The following is a 15,695-nucleotide window of genomic DNA, read 5'->3' as shown; positions in this document are numbered from 1 at the left end:
CCTCTCCCTGCCCCATTAAAGTTCTCAGCAACTGCAGCACAAAGTCAAAGCAGTTTCCTTTTGAAATATAAAGTGATTGCAGCATCTCTGTTTCACTCTGGCTTTTCTTCATGTAGCAGGGCAGGTGTCTATCCCAAGGTACATCTTTGATCCTGCCCTTTAAATAAACCATTTTAAGGCTCACAGACCCCTTTTCATCACCAACCACCTCGGCTCATGGCACCAAATGCCTGTGTTTATATCCTGCCTCGTGGCTGGAATCAAAGTGTTGCTCTGGGAAACTGCACATAGTTCATTAAAAAGTAAAAAAAAAAAAAAAAAAAAAATAGCCTGACTTTCTGTCCCTGAATGAATCCCCACGTGTTCAGCCACGCTCCCAAGCCCTGAGGTGCAGGAGGAAATATCCGAGCACTCGTGGTGCTGGCAGGGCTTGGTGCTGAGCATCAGCACTCAGTTCCAAGTGCTCTTCCCAAAAGGATGATGGACAAGGTGGGAAGAGTTGGTCACTGCTCTGACAACGCCCCAGTGACCCCACAGAGACAAGAGCAGCACGAGGAGCTGTTGCAATAGGAAGAGCTGACCCCAGGAATGCAGTGAGAGGTGGCCTAAAACACAAACAGAACCCAGCAGGTTTGGGGCAGGAGCTGCTGCCTGTGGATGCTCGTTCTGCAGCCCAGGGAGGAGCAGTGGCTCTGGAGGAATCCCAGCTGGTAAAACCTGGGACAAAACCAGCACAGAATCCCCGTTTGGTGTCCCAGTGAGCACCACAGCACCCAGTTTGCTCTTTTTGGGTAGGACCCACGGGTGAGAGAGCATCCCAGAAAAGCTCTGGCTTCTCATATTCTCCTCGAAATCCCAGGGACTGGAGACAGAGCTGATAAGAGTCTGACACCTAATGGGCACAAGCAGAATTGTGACAAGCACAGGAGCCGGCTGGAAGTGTCCTTGCGGGAATACTGACAGCATTGCCCCCCGGCAAAGCCCGCGGAGATGGACAGAAAGGAGGGATTTGTGTAAAGAAAACTCTTAAAAGCCCACACGGCCCATGTCCAGGATTGTAAACATGAAATATTTATCATTTAACCTAGATAGGAATGAGTCATACAAAACCCATTAAAAGGTTCCAGGTACAGAATTTGAGAGAGAGGATGTAATTTCTTTTGATACTTTAGAGGTCTCTGCCACATGGTAGCAAGGAAAGTTCAGGGCTACAGTTAAAACTCTTGGCTCTAAGTTGTGTTTTCCACTTTGTGTTCTTACGCCAGATAAACTTGGAATCAACAAGGAAAAGGGACATCTTCCAAATCAATGAGCTGTGCCCCACAGAGACCTTCAGCTGCACTTTGTATAGTGGTCAGTGATGAATGGGAAGCCCACCAGGTTTGACTCAAAAAATGTTAAATGCATTCTGTAACCTGCCTCTGTACTACAATTACACTTTAATTTGCTTCATGAAGTCGGTTGGTTTCTTTCCTTAAAAAAATCTGTCAACCAAAGGTGATTTACAGCAACAATGTCCTCCAAGGCAAGACAAAGCACAGCTTCCAGGACTGAGCTCCACCAAAAACTGCCCTTGAACTCCTCCTGCCTCAGGTGCTGCTTCCCTGGACAGCATCCAGCCCTGCTAAAAGGAAGTTCAGACCATCTCTGTTCCATTCAGAGGGTAAACAGAAATGTTCAATACCCAGCGCTGCTTCCTGGCAGCTTTCACAGGCATCTCTCTTCCCTTTTTTTTTTTTTTTCCTAAATTAGATCTTTCTATTATAACTTCAAGGCCTCATGAGTCTCCTTGGCATTTATTAAATAACAACTAAAGTCTTCAATTTGCCATGTTACTACATGATCCAGTTGTTCTCCATCTAATAAATCATCTGAGATCAGACTGAAGGAGCTGAACAGGGCAGGGAGATGTTGGAGCAGGGCCAGCACTGAGTGTCCTGAGGTTCAGTGCAGCCATGTGAAAAATGGACCCTAAACACTGAGGGTGAGGGAAAATCAGATTGGGCTCCATCCACCCCCTTTCTCTGCTGCTTTTCCCCCAAAAAACTCAGTGGTCACAGCAGGATTGTGCTGTTGTAAATCAGTTTTGCCCCAAAACCCAAGGAGGTGCTCAAGGAATGCAAAACTGCCCCCAACAGAGGAAAGGGTTTGTGGAATCCGAGGTTATCAACTTCCCTCCTGTCCTAGACATGGATGTGCCCTCAGCCAGCATCAGTTGTGACCCATATTCCCAAAAAACAGCAGACGTGGCTGGTGTTTTAACAAAGCTGCATGTAGGAATATTAATTGGCCCCGAAGCCACAGGTTACCCGACAACAAAATCTGCCCAGTGAGTCCTTTTATTCCTGCTAATTTGGTTTTAATCTTGTCCTTTCTCTTGCTGGGGAAAAAAATAACAAAAGCCATTGCCTGAGCTCTGATTTCAGGCTCTGAGGTACCCAGAGGCACCTGTAATGAGCACCCATCCCTGCAAACAGGAGCAGCAGATCCGGAGGTCGGGGGAGATGTTTCATTTTGGAAATGTGAGCGTTCCCCTGCCATTCCAGCCATTCTAACGAGGGGTCCAATTAGTGCTCCTGACTTTGTCATCTGTCCAGCACGGATGGGGGACCACTGCTCTCATTTCTGCCAAGATCAGGGATCAGGAAGACAAATCACCCCTAATAGCACCTCTGCTCTTCTTTCAAGTAAAAGTGGCACACAGAGCCACAAATGCCACCTCGGCTGGGGACAGCAGAGCTCTCCAGCAGCAGCAGCCTCCCCCCTCCCCAGCAACTGCATGTGCACAAAAACATTTATCAGGCTTCTGGCCACAGCTTTGACTTTAATTTTATTTTAAAAGTGCATTCACATGTAAATTGACTTGGCCCGGGAGGATACATGAATACAAGAGCCCTTTCTTCCCTCTGCCACAGCATTAGGGAGGAATATGGTGAGCGAAGCAAAGTTTCCTCACCTCCAGGCTGCAATTCTGCAGTGAAGGAAAAGCAAGTCCATTGTTTCCTCCTGCACACAGATGCTGGCTGTGCTGTTTTCAGCAGTCTCGTTCAAGCGAGCCAGATCAGAACATAAAAGCATGTTACATATCCCAGGGACAAGAACACACAGGCAAACGTCTTATCGGCTCTGTTTTATCTGTTGTAAGAGCAAGAGGTAAATTAATACGAGTTTGTAACTGTGTCTGATGGTTTGAGACATGGTCCTGCCCCACATTCCCAGGGTCAGACCTGGTTTGGTAGTAGAGGATTCCTGAGGGTGAGGAAAAAAATTAAAATGTGAAGCTGGAGATGAGGAAAGGGCACAGAAATACAGGTGCTCCCAAAACAAGAATCTCTGGGATAAAAGCAGGTGGAAATCTGCTCCTTGCCATATGTCAGCCCCATATCTTGTGATGTGTTGCCACAGAGTGAGCACAAAAAGAGTGCAACACTCTCAGTCACCCCGTTTCCAGCCTGGGACCCTCCTTAGCTGCTGTTCCCCAATTGCCACCACCCAGCCTGAGCTTTCCCGTGATTTTGACGACACCCAGCCAAAAGATGCCGATTTCCTCTGCAGCATCACACGTGTTCCAGCCCCACGGGGAAACAAAACACACTGACAAAGTGAAAACGGGCAGCACTTTGGGTTGAGGCACCGGGGTTTTGTTTGCCAGACACAAGGAATGGAAATGCTTGTGCAGATTTATAGACTGAGAGCCGTGTGACTCACTCTGTGTGTTTTAGGAAGGAGCAGGTTGAAACGGGTGTCCCCCAAGGAAGCATCCCACAGCTTGGTTCTGCTCTGGAAGCACAGGGATGATAGCATAGGGTTGGCAGTGTATCCTCGGGGAAAACCCGCTTGCCAACAAAACAGGGATGAATTAGAGCACTAAAACTTTGCTGTTTCGCTATGTGAAACCTCCAGCAACCCAACAGCTCCAGGAGCCCCAGCACCGACCGCTGCAGCGGCTGAAAGCAGAGGCCCTGGCTCTCTGCACCTCAGTTCTCGTTCTGCACCCCAAACTTTGCACCTGGGACAGCCAAGTGTTGCATCCTGCCGATATTTTGAGTTTCCCCCAGTCTGGCGCCCCGAAGGGAGCGGATGGATGATCCCCCCGCTCTGCGCATAGTTCCGAGACAAGAGGCGAATACAATCGCGTTCTTTCCGCTGCCGTTTTCCCGGTCCGCGCCGGGACCGCGGTTTGGAGCCCGGCCCTGGCCGCGGGGCTGCTGCAGGAAGCCGCGGTGCCCCTTCCCCCGGCGGCCCTTCCGTTACGATCGTTACCGGGCTCCGGGCTCCCGCCGCCCTCCCTCCGCTCCGCGCCGGCTCTCGGGGCCAGCGGCCGCCGCTGCCTTTGTGCCCCGGCCCGGTGCGGTCCCTCCCCGCCTCCCCGCCGGAGCCCTGCGGCGCATGCCTCCCGCTCCCCGGGGGCAGGGAAGGAAGCGCCGCCCGCCCCTGCACCAGCGCGGCGGGCAGCGGCGGAGCGGAGCCCGGCGGAGCCGACAGCCCGGCCCGGGCGCCGCCGACCCCCGTCGCCGCTGTCGGCCTCCTCTCGGCAGGTGAGCGGCGGGCGGGGGGCGCGGCCGGGCCCCGCCGCGCCGGCGGCCGAGGGAGGCCGGGGCCCGGGTCCGGGGCGGCGGAAGGCGGGAAGGGGGAGCCATGGCGGCGCGGGCAGGGCCCGGCCGGCCGCGGGCAGTGGGCGCGGCGCCCCGCGGGGGTCCCGCGGGCGGCGGCTGCAGGCGGCCCGCGAGGGTGGGGGACCCGTCGCAGCTCCTCCGGGGTGCCCCCCGAGCTGGGGGTACCCTCGTGTCCCTTCACGTATCTACTGTGGGTGCCCCCCGGGTTGGTGGCGCTTCATGTCCCCTCACGCAGCCTCTGTGGGTGCCCCCCGGGTTGGTGGCGCTTCACACATCCGCTGTAGGTATCCCTTGAGTTAGTGTCCCCTCATGTCCCCTTACACAGTCTCTGTGGGTACCCCCTGTGTGGGAGTCCCTTAATGTCCCCTCATGCAGCTCCTGTGGGTGTCCCCTCATTTCCCCTCACGGAGTCACACAGGGTACCCCCCCCCCTCCTTCTGGTGTGTCCCCTCATTTCCCCTCAGATCCTGTCTGGGTGACACTGACCCCGGTGTGTGTCCCCTCATGTCCCCGGACACCCTCAGTGGGTGTCCCCTCATGTCTCCTCACACCCTCAGTAGGTGTCCCCTCATGTCCCCTCATGTCCCCTCACACCCTCAGCGGGTGTCCCCTCATGTCCCCTCATGTCCCCTCACACCCTTAGCGGGTGTCCCCCTCATGTCCCCTCACACCCTCAGTGGGTGTCCCCTCATGTCCCCTCACACCCTCAGCGGGTGTCCCCTCATGTCCCCTCATGTCCCCTCACACCCTTAGCGGGTGTCCCCCTCATGTCCCCTCACACCCTCAGTGGGTGTCCCCTCATGTCCCCTCACACCCTCAGCGGGTGTCCCCTCATGTCCCCTCATGTCCCCTCATGTCCCCTCATGTCCCCTCATGTCCCCTCACACCCTTAGCGGGTGTCCCCCTCATGTCCCCTCACACCCTCAGTGGGTGTCCCCTCATGTCCTCTCACACCCTCAGTGGGTGTCCCCTCATGTCCCTTCATGTCCCCTCATGTCCCCTCATGTCCCCTCATGTCCCCTCACACCCTTTGTGAATATCCCTCGGGTGAGTGTCCCCTCACGTCCTCCCTCAGGCAGCACCCAGGTGTCCCCTCACGGTCTCCATGTGTGCCCAGACACAAAAATTCCCCCCAATCTCTTATAATTCACATGCAGGACCCACAGTCCAAGTGTGGGATAGTGAAGGCGCCTGCCCCTTCCCTGAAAACCGTGGAAATAGGTTAATAGGAAAAACGTTGGGGTTTTATTTCTTAATGAAGCTGGGAGCTAAAGTGTGTTAATTGCGTTGCTGCAAGGTAATGAGGTATCCTGATTTCTGTCTTTTTGATCCGTAGCTGCTTATTATGAGGAAAAATGTTTTTAATTTATATTTGCCCAAGCGAAGAGTGGTGAAGAATTGTCTTCCCTGGTTGTCTGTTACCTTACTCTCAGTAAATAAATACAAGTTTTAAAGAGTTTAGAGTCACGAATCCTTTAAAATATTTAATACCACTGTTTAATTTGAAACCAGAACTAGAGAATAATTGACAAGTGCAAGGTTAGGGAGGTTTCAGAGGGAAAATTGTGTCCCTGTACATTGGCAGAGTCCAGTGCCACTGCAGTTGGGACTCACTGTGTTTGTGTGGAGCCTGGGCTTGAAGAATCCAGCTGCAGTAGTTTTTGGGAATTACTGTCACCCTTGACCCTACCAAATAATGCTGCAGGTGAAGCCTTCAACCCTCATGGGACCGTGTGGAGGTGATGAACTCTTTGGGGTGTTAACTGGAGTTTTGTGGGTGGCTTTTTCCACTCTTGCACAAACCAAAGCTTCGTTCTGTCTGCGGTTTCTACTGGAACACAAAGAATAGTTCCTAATCTTCATCCTGCTTTTATGCACTCCCCCCAATCTGTGTTTGCCAAGAGCTTTTATCCTGCAGAGAGGCCGGATGACTGATGTCTCGGGGTTATTGCTGTAGAGTGTGTTTCAGGAAGAAATGAGTTCCCTTTCCTTCTCTCTCAGCTGCCCCAAGTCCCTCAGCTCTGTGTGTTTAATGCTAAGTCAGATCTAGCAAAAGCTGGGATATTGTGTGGGTACTCTGCTCTCTGAGGAGGAGTTGGTTTATGTCCCACCATCCCAGATGATGCTCCAGATTTCTCCACATCCACGCATCCTGCACCATGTGGACACAGCCAGTGCTGCTTTCCTTGGAAAACTGGAAAACTGAGCTGCATGATCCTTAAAAAGGGCAGTTATGCCAAGGGAAACAACAAGCGGAGTATTTTGCTGAGCTCTCCACTCCCACTATGAAAGAATTCCTTAAAATTGTTCATTCTCTCCTACCACAAAGTTTTCTGCAAAAGTATTCAGACAACCTCAGTGCAAAGGGGATTGCACACACCAGTGCACTGAATCCCATCACAGTGGGTCTTTGTGGGCAGTGGATCATTATTTAGGAGCACCTGCAAAAAGGACTGGAAAGCACAGGAAGAGTTTCAGAAGTGAATTACCGGAACTGGGTTATGATTTTGCCAGAAAATACTACAAACCACAAACGATGAGCGCTCTGGCTTATCCCCAGTGGCAGTAGTGACTGATTTACCTGTTCAAGTGATGTTGAGGAGTAACTCCTGTGATTATCTGGCACAGTAGTTCTGAGTGTTAATAATTTACAGTTTATGTTACCAGGATTATTACATGGAATTTCTAGAAGGCACACGCTTAATAAATATTTTCCTTTTTTAATTTGTTTTAGGATGGAGGAGAGACCGGTCTGAAAATCTGTTCCATCGTGGACTTTGCTGTGGTCTGCTAGAATGTTCCTTATGGATGCTCCTCCTCTGGTAGCTCTTCAGACAAAATGGGAGTCCTTTGGACCAGCAAGGAATTGTAGATACCCCGTTTGCTTCCCTGAATCCGACAGCAACGTCACCAGAACCTCCGTGAGCGCCAAAGTTCAGATGATCATAAACAACCTGCAAAGCCAAGAGCCTGCCCTGGGTATGAACAATGAGTGTGGCTGTGTTATGCAGAAAAAACAGAAGGGAGGAAAAGGCACCAGTACCAGAGTCACATCCAGCACCACGCTGCTGCAGAAGCATCCTCAGTACACCCAGTGTGGGTGCCCTGAGGATTCTGATGGCAGCAAAGTGGAAAGGAATGTAGAGTTTGGGACTCTGCTGCTCGATTCTGACAGTGATGATTCTGTGGACCGAGGTATAGAAGAAGCCATCCAAGAGTACTTGAAAACAAAAAGCAAAAGTGCCCAGTCCTTGCCAAGGAATGCAGAGCGTTCTGAGAATGTGAGCAGAGACAAAAGGTTTAAGAGAGAGTTCTCCCAGAACAAAGTGGCGAGTAACCTCCTCCCTGTGAAATTTAAAGCCGAGATGCTCTCCGAAGAGTACCTGTCTGACCACCTGGGAATTGGGAAAAGGCTTCAGCCTGCTTCCCCTCAGAGCATCAGCAGCGATGACTCCTTTGAACAGAGCATACAAGCTGAAATAGTGCAGTTCTTGAATGAGAAGAAGCAGCAAGAAATTAGCAAATGTGATACCGAGGAGGATAAAAAAGATTCCCGTGTGAGATCTGTCCTGAAATGCAACAAAGAAGCAACAAACAGAACAAGCTGTGGTGCTATAAAGCAAGGTTGTAATGCACTGCTGCTGAGACACCATCCCAAGCTGCAGAAATCCAGTGCCCAGTCCAAGTGCTTGCAGTCAAAAATCCAAGCAGAGCCCAGTGATTTCAGCCAGGTGAACCGAGCATATCTAGAAATGGCCACTGCCAGCCAGCCTTGGCTCGTGGAGCAGAATGAGGGAAGTGGAGCTCATCACTGGGAGCCAAGAGAAGCACTCAGCAAGGAGAGCATGCACACATCTGACTCGAGCAGCGATGATGGCATCGAAGAAGCCATTCAGCTTTACCAGCTGGAGAAAATCAGGAAGGAGGCAGGTCATGCAGCAAACTGTGTCCCTTTGCAGAGGGAACCATTTGATCCAAAGGGTATGGCAGACATTTCTGCCAGCCTGACAATTAGCTCCACAAAAAGTGCCTCACCAGAAATCAATAAAAACCCTATAAGCAACAAGAGAAAAGAAGTTAATTCCAAGTCAACAGGATTAGAAAGCACCAGCAATGACTTTAATAAGCTGTTTAAACCACTGAAAAAAGCCAGACATTTTGCACTTCCAGAAAACAAGATTACTGCTTGTGAGCTCACATTGCAGGCCTCTTGCAGAGCAGACACATCTGCAGAACTCATGTGTGCAGAAGCTATCCTGGATATTTCCAAAACAATCATGCCATCCCAAATGGGAAGTGACAATAAATCCCTCACTGCAGACTCCTTCTTTTCTCCCCAGCTTCTTTCGTCCTCCCGTTGTGAAAGTGACAGCAGCCTTGTGGACAGTGATGACAGCATAGAGCAAGAAATCAGGGCTTTTTTGGCTCTGAAAGCACAGTCAGAAAACCTTGGAACAAAACCTCCCAGCCTGTCACGCTCCATCCAGATGCCTTTGCCTTCTGATCCAAACAGCCTCACCGAGACCCTTGAGCCTGCTCTGCCCAAAACACTGAAATTATCCCTGAGTCAGAAAAGGAGACTTAAAAGGGAAGGCAGAACAGCAAAACAAGGAGGGTCAAAACTACCTGAACAGCTGGAGACAGGACTTTTCCAGCCAGGTAACTATTCCAAATTCCCAGGGCTCCCAGAGGAGCATGCCCTGAGCAACCCCGCAGATGCACAGAGTAACAAAGAGCCGAGGCAGCAGCAGCTGATGTCTCCCAAATTGTCTGACTCTGATGGCAGTAGATGTGTGGCCTTGGACTCTGCAAACCCTTCTCTGCAGGTTCAGAGTAGCACAAGAAAACCTATAAAAAACCCCATCCAAACCCCAGAGAGGGAGGGGTCAGGTGATGAGAGCAGCTCTCTGGACAGCGATGAGGACCTGGATTCTGCTATCAAGGACTTGTTACGGTCTAAAAGGAAGTTAAAGAAGAAATCCAAGGACCAGAAAGCTCAGTGCAAGAAGAAAGTCAGATTCAGTGAGACAGAAACTCAGCTGCTGGATGAGTTCAGTGGCCTCCAGCAAAATGAGTGGAAATGTAAAAATCCCTCACTGCTAAAAAGCTGCCTCTCGAAACCTAGGAAAGCTGTGAGGGAGAATGCAGTCAGGAACCCTCCAGACAACATCAAACTTCCCAATGACAAGCCAGAAACCGTGAAAAACCAGGAGTTTAACTTACAGCTTAAAAAAGGCAATAAACCTAAACCAGTTTCAAACCAGCGGGGGGCTAAAAATAGAAAATGTGCTTTCCCAGCTGTGTCAGACGCCAGTGACAGCAGCTCAGTGGACAGCGATGACAGCATCGAGCAGGAAATCAGGAGATTTTTGGCAGAAAAGGCTAAAGACTCTGCAAGCAATTCAGAGATGCAAAAAGGTGATGCAAGTCTGGACTTACTTAGAGCGACCAAACAAACTGGTAATAAAGGAAAAGCAAAGCAGCAGCCGGTGGAAAACGAGATCAACCTCGTGCTGGGTCAGAGTAAAAAGGCTGAGGTAGCTCAGCAAACTGAGGAGGTGAAGAACTCTCAGAGAACAGAAGGGAAAAGTGCAATGTTAGCTGGCAGTGGAAAATGTGCTTCCTCTGCAGAGAATGTTCCTACTACTGGTCAGTCAAAAGCTAAGCAAGGACTGGGGGGGGTCAGAGGTGGTGCTGCTGAGGAGTTACCTGGGAATGCAACAGGTAAAAGGAATGTCCATAACACAGAGCCCCCAAAACCCAGCAGAAGTGAAGGGTGTAAAGTGAGAAAAGTCATGAATGCAAAGCCCAGATCTAAAAGGAAGAATACCTTCCAACTAAAAATCTCAAGTAAATTTATTGCAGGTCTGAAATACGCCCGGGACAGGAAGAAATCAATGCTTTTGAACAAAAAGCAGAAAGCAGAGTGTTTGCTCAGGCAGAGCAGTGCCTTGGGAATGGAGGCAGCTTCCCAGGACACAGATGTACTTAACCCCTTGCCAAAAGACAAATTTAGTGGGGAAATTGCACCAGCAATAAAAGAAGCCAGTTCTTCTCAGAAACTCATTGTGGGAGGGGCGAGTCCCCATGTAGCAGAAACCTGTGCAGGAGCTGAGTGTCTCCAAGAGGCAGCTGAGGGTTGCAGGAAGGCTGAAGCTCCAGGGGATCAGTCCCACTCCTGCCTTCCCTCACAGGAACAGAGTGTGGCAGCAGGAAAAGCTGATAAGGTTTGCAGAGGAACCTCCAGAGCTGAGAACACCCAGATGTGGATCAAGGAAGGAGATATCCACCGAGACAACTGGGCTGACTCCACTGCAGATCCCCCACACCCTGAGTGCAGTGTGGGAAAAGCAGATAAAGTCAGCAGAGAGCCAGCTCAGCAGAGTGCTCAGGTGGACAGTAAGGGAGGGAATAACCAGCTGGACAAGAGGCCAGATCCCAGTTTAGCTTGCCCAAGACAGGAATTCAATGTGACAGCAGCAGCAGTGCATAATAGTGGAGGAGCATGTGCAGATAACAGTGTGCAGACGTGCATTAAGGAAGAAAAAGTTGACAGGCAGGGAGAAGTTCAGGTATCCAGCTCCAAAATGGAAGGAAAAATACCTGTCCTGCAGAACAGGGAAGCTGCTAGTGAAGTACACCAAGGGCAGGAATTTTTAACCAAAACCTGTGCAAAATTTACTGACCTACCTGCAGGGGACTGCCCAGGTTCCCTCTTGGAAAAAAAGGTTTCAAATATGTAAGTATTTTTTTTTTTACACTAGCAGTCTTTTTATAAAATAACTGTGATTGTAATTACCTTGATAAAGCTTGAGACAGGAAAGGAGAGGCAGTGGGAGATGCTGATACCTGTATATCACACACACACACTAATGTGAAAATAATTCTATTTAACAGGGATATCACGGATAGGCATTCATAGCTTTTGTAGAATTTTGTAAATTATTTAAAGTGCTCTAAGGAAATATTTTTTATAATGATTTTTAGGGCTTGCATTCCTACAGGATGCTGTAGTTATTGTAGATAAGATATTGGCTAATCACACTTTAAATTATGAGGCCTCTAATTGTCTCTCAAAGGGAAACCTGTTTGCGCACAGAATTTATTTGGGAACCTGTTAAGAGATCCTAGGAAAGCCCAGCCTTGGATAGCAATGCAGATGGTCTGACACTGGCCACATCCGAGCTGCCTCAGGACAATCCTGTGGGCTGGGTTTTGCTGGAGCTCAGTTTTCCCACCCTGAGGACTGTGGGATGAGGTCCCTGAGCTGAACTCGGCTGTGGGTGTGGAGATCCAGCCTGGAAGATGCAAATGCAAATTCAGGTAAATCAAATGGACGGCTCTGTCTGCACCTCCTGTGCAGAGTGATCTCAGCACCTGCTCAGAGTCCTTTTACATACCCAGAACCTCCTGCTAGCAGATGATTCCAAGCACAATTGCAGTCCAAGACAAGTGAAGGTGTGTGTCTGTTCAGACAACATGATTTTTCTGGATTTCCTTGCATTTCCCTGGATTTCTGTACTGTTGGGTCTGTAGGGCTCAGACAATTCCACGTTATTCTCAGCTCTCTCATTTTGATGCCGTGTAGTTACCCAGACATGGCTTTTGGTTTCCTGAATGAACTTCCTGGACCTGAGTGCCCTTAACTTTCCTTTTTCAGAAGTGGTTTTTAAAATGTTACATTTCTGTGAACTTTTCACTGACAATTTTGGTGCAATAAAGCAAAGCTGAGTTTGCTGTAGGAAGTCACAACACAAACGGATTTTTTCAGCCACGGATATTTTCAGCACTGTTCTTTCTTCAGGCTCTTTCTCTGCCTCCGTTTCCAGCAGCCAGAATAAAGCAATTTTTCACTACTATCTTTTTATTTGTACTGACTTTCAACGGGATTGAAGTAGCACATTCACATCACACACACAAAGAAGTGCCCCCACACTGGTTTCGCTGCAAATTCAAAATGTGTAAATTGGAGCTGTTGGCTCTTCCATTTTCATTTTTGTGTTGTGAAGTCCTTGGAGGAGTTTGTTCTCACATCTTGTCCCTGTGAATTGATCTGATACTCTCTTTGTCTGCTCTTCTGCAGAACTTCTCAGCCAAACCACCACTTAGCATTACTCTTGTTTCTCAGTCACTTCAGGAGTCTTCCTCCAGGCTGGCCTTAAATTTGCAAAATGGAGCAAAAGCAGCCAAGACTGGATCCAGAATCCGGTGGTGTCCCTGGTGTGATGCAGAATGTGGGCAAAATACGGTGTAGCATAGAGTAGTAACTGTGGCATGTAGAGAAATAAACATCCTTGGTGTGTTCATGCTGTCGTGCAGCTACGTTTGAAACATGTTCCTAGTGCTCACTTGGCATTTCTGGCTGTCCAGCCACCTTTTTGTAGCCCTGGGGTTGGTTGGCCAGGTTGTTTAAAGGTCAGTGTGTTAACTCATCTCCATTTTGTGGTAGGATTCCTTGGAAAAGTGGTTTTTCCTTAGCTCAGTGCCTGCACTCCCTCTTCACAGGTTTATCTTTTGCTCTGCCTTGATTCCGTTGCAGGATTTGAGCCTTTTGTTTGGAATAGGTCAATAGGCTGGTATTTTACACTAGAAGTTTTCCAAGTACCTTGCTTTAAAAGGATTAAAGTGTATACCTAATTTTCCTAGAGATGTTGGAAGCACTCTGTACTGTTTGTATAAAAAGCTGAATGTTTCTTCTCAAAAGTTTTCAGTAAATCCGCATTAAGACTTCAAAGGTGTCTCGTGCCCCTGTTGCTGTGTCTGTGTCCTCAGTACCACTCGTGACCTGATCCACTCCCAGTTAAAATGCAATTCCAGTTACCTTGTGCTTTAAATAAAACCTGATTTCAAACAGCACTTTTTTATTTTAATTGATGAACTTGATTTGTATATAGGAACTGGTGTACATTGCTGAGTTTCTAATGTTTAATAAAAGGGGTTCTGCCCATGGACCGTGCAACTGGAGTGTTCCTATGGTTTGTGTCATCATCTTGAGTGAGTAATGATTTCTGTGTTCCCTCTTCTTCCCTCCTGACTGAGGATATCATTAATTCTTTGTAACAAAAAATGAAGGAGGAGAATTTACAAAGGGGTGGCTTTGGGAGGTGAGAATGGTGCTTGTGGTAGCAGAACCCCCAGAGTTTTCTTTCCTGGTGTTTGTGGTCAGGAAGTGGAATCTTTGCTTGTGTGATTGAACGTGTGTCAAGGAGCATCTCTGGAATTGAACAGCCAGGGCTCCAGTGGCAGTGTCCTCATCCTGGCCCAGTTCTCATCACTTGTTCAGAAAAGAGAAGTCTGGTGGTTTGCAGCAGTAAGAAATCCCTCTTACACATCACTAAAGGCTGAGCGATAAAAAAGATTATCTTGAGTGGCAATTCCCACACGTGGTACCAAGGCTGGGACTGCAGCACAAACGTCTCAAGGCTGAATCTTCATAAAAGCAGTTCCAAAAGCAGGTTTTCTTTGCTGCTCATAGTGCCCATGAGAGCCCCAGGGAGGGCACAGAGTGCACACCCTGCTGGCCCTGGCACTCCAGTGCCAGCTCTGGGGAGTGTCCAGAAAACGCCTTTTCTCATTTCTCCCACCCTCCTGAGACACCAATTAATTATAATTATTGCAGTAGATACAAGGAACCACAAACCCAGCTCTTCTAAACCTTGTGAAGTTATCTTTTTTTAATGAGTGCTGGTTCATATTTTTAAAAATGCACAATGCTAATTTTACTTTCTAGTCAGAACACAAAACCTGTTAATTTAGATATTAAGTGCTTAAACCACTTGGTGCTTTTCATTATGGCTCTGGTGAGTTACAGATCCTGGCTGCAGTACCACAGCTGTCAGGTAAATCTGAAAAGAAATTTATTGCTTCATTTTTTACCCCAGTGACTGTTTTTGGGTGCTTTGGGAACAATCTCCAAGGATCCTCAAGGGGCAGCAAGGACTCCCTTAATTTTTTTCCCCAGTTCTTTGCTATTTTAGGAACACGTGTTTTGACATGTAGCTGCTCTTTATACAAGGCAGGAACACACCACCCCTGCCCCCATTTCTTTTATTAATTGAGAAGCTTTTTAATTTTTCATCCCTTCACTTGGTGATAGTTCAGCCTCACATAATTTTATCTGCAAATGCGAAAATCTTCCTTTCAAAAGACAGAGTAGAAAGAGATTGTTTCAGGTAGATCCTGTGTGGTAAAAATGAGTCATTTTTAGGATGATATTTTGAATTTGTACAGGTGTTTTCTTTTAGAAAAATTGTATTTGGTGTAACCTCTGAACATTTAGATACACTGCATGCCAAGCTCTTCAAAGGAACTGGTTTCAAGAATAAAATTAAAAGGGAAGAAATTGAGGCAAGAAAGAAGAGGTGGGTGTTTTCAGATGGAGTGGGAAAGTATGTGACAGAATCCACTCTGATAGTATCTTTAAGAGGCAGCCTTATCCCTAAATTATACCACCTGCAGAAAAATCTGTGGATAAAAATTTATGTAACATTGTCACAACTATTTCTATTGATTCAGCACTTTGTTATTTTCTCATTGCAGGAGAAGAAAGGGAGGTTCTAAAGAAGCTCCAGGTATTGTCTAGAGTCTGATACGAGGATCACAGCAAATGGAAGAGGGTTGCTTGTTTATTTTCAGATGTTAGATCTTTGAAATGTTAACTTTTCAGGCCCATTTCCGCTCAGTTTACTTACCTGTTCCAATTTATTATTTTTGGTGTGTTTGCAGCACAGGGGGATCTACCCAGCTCTTACCACGTGCCACAAACAGGGAATGTTTCTGACATGTGAAGAGTATCAGTTGCAGTGGTGTTTGGACGTAATGTTCCGCTCATTATTTACATTTTTAGCAAACAGTTTGAATATTATTATGCTCATTTTTAATGTTCTGTTACACCTGTAAGGTGGCACTGTTTCTTATCCATAAACAGGCAGAGCAGTTTCTCTTAAAAACTCATTTTTAAGCCAAAAATGTTCAGGTGTTCTTTCAGTGCAGTCACTGGCCAACTGATGCAGTTTCTTAGCCTGTACCTACAGTTGTTCCAATAAAACTTAAAAAAAAAATCTTCTTTTTGATTACTTG

At 48.0% G+C, this 15,695-nt stretch overlaps 1 protein-coding gene across 2 annotated transcripts; it reads left to right on the top strand.

Moving 5' to 3' along the window:
• Positions 1–2,840: 2,840 nt before the first annotated feature.
• PPP1R26 (protein phosphatase 1 regulatory subunit 26) lies at positions 2,841–15,680 on the top strand. 2 transcript variants are annotated; one of them, XM_053962307.1, is made up of 3 exons: positions 2,841–4,538; positions 7,351–11,355; positions 15,156–15,680. In XM_053962307.1, the coding sequence occupies exons 2-3, from the start codon at positions 7,412–7,414 to the stop codon at positions 15,196–15,198; spliced, it is 3,987 nt and encodes a 1,328-aa protein (XP_053818282.1). In that variant the 5' UTR covers positions 2,841–4,538; positions 7,351–7,411; the 3' UTR covers positions 15,199–15,680. The 2 variants fall into 2 exon arrangements, with proteins under 2 accessions (XP_053818282.1, XP_053818283.1); XM_053962308.1 differs by lacking the exon at positions 2,841–4,538 and adding an exon at positions 4,765–4,896.
• Positions 15,681–15,695: the final 15 nt, after the last annotated feature.

The sequence above is a fragment of the Vidua chalybeata genome, chromosome 21 (genome assembly GCF_026979565.1).
Source record: "Vidua chalybeata isolate OUT-0048 chromosome 21, bVidCha1 merged haplotype, whole genome shotgun sequence".
Lineage (NCBI taxonomy): Eukaryota > Metazoa > Chordata > Aves > Passeriformes > Viduidae > Vidua > Vidua chalybeata.
Note: the sequence above shows the minus strand (reverse complement) of the source record. Positions and strands in the feature narration are given on the sequence as shown.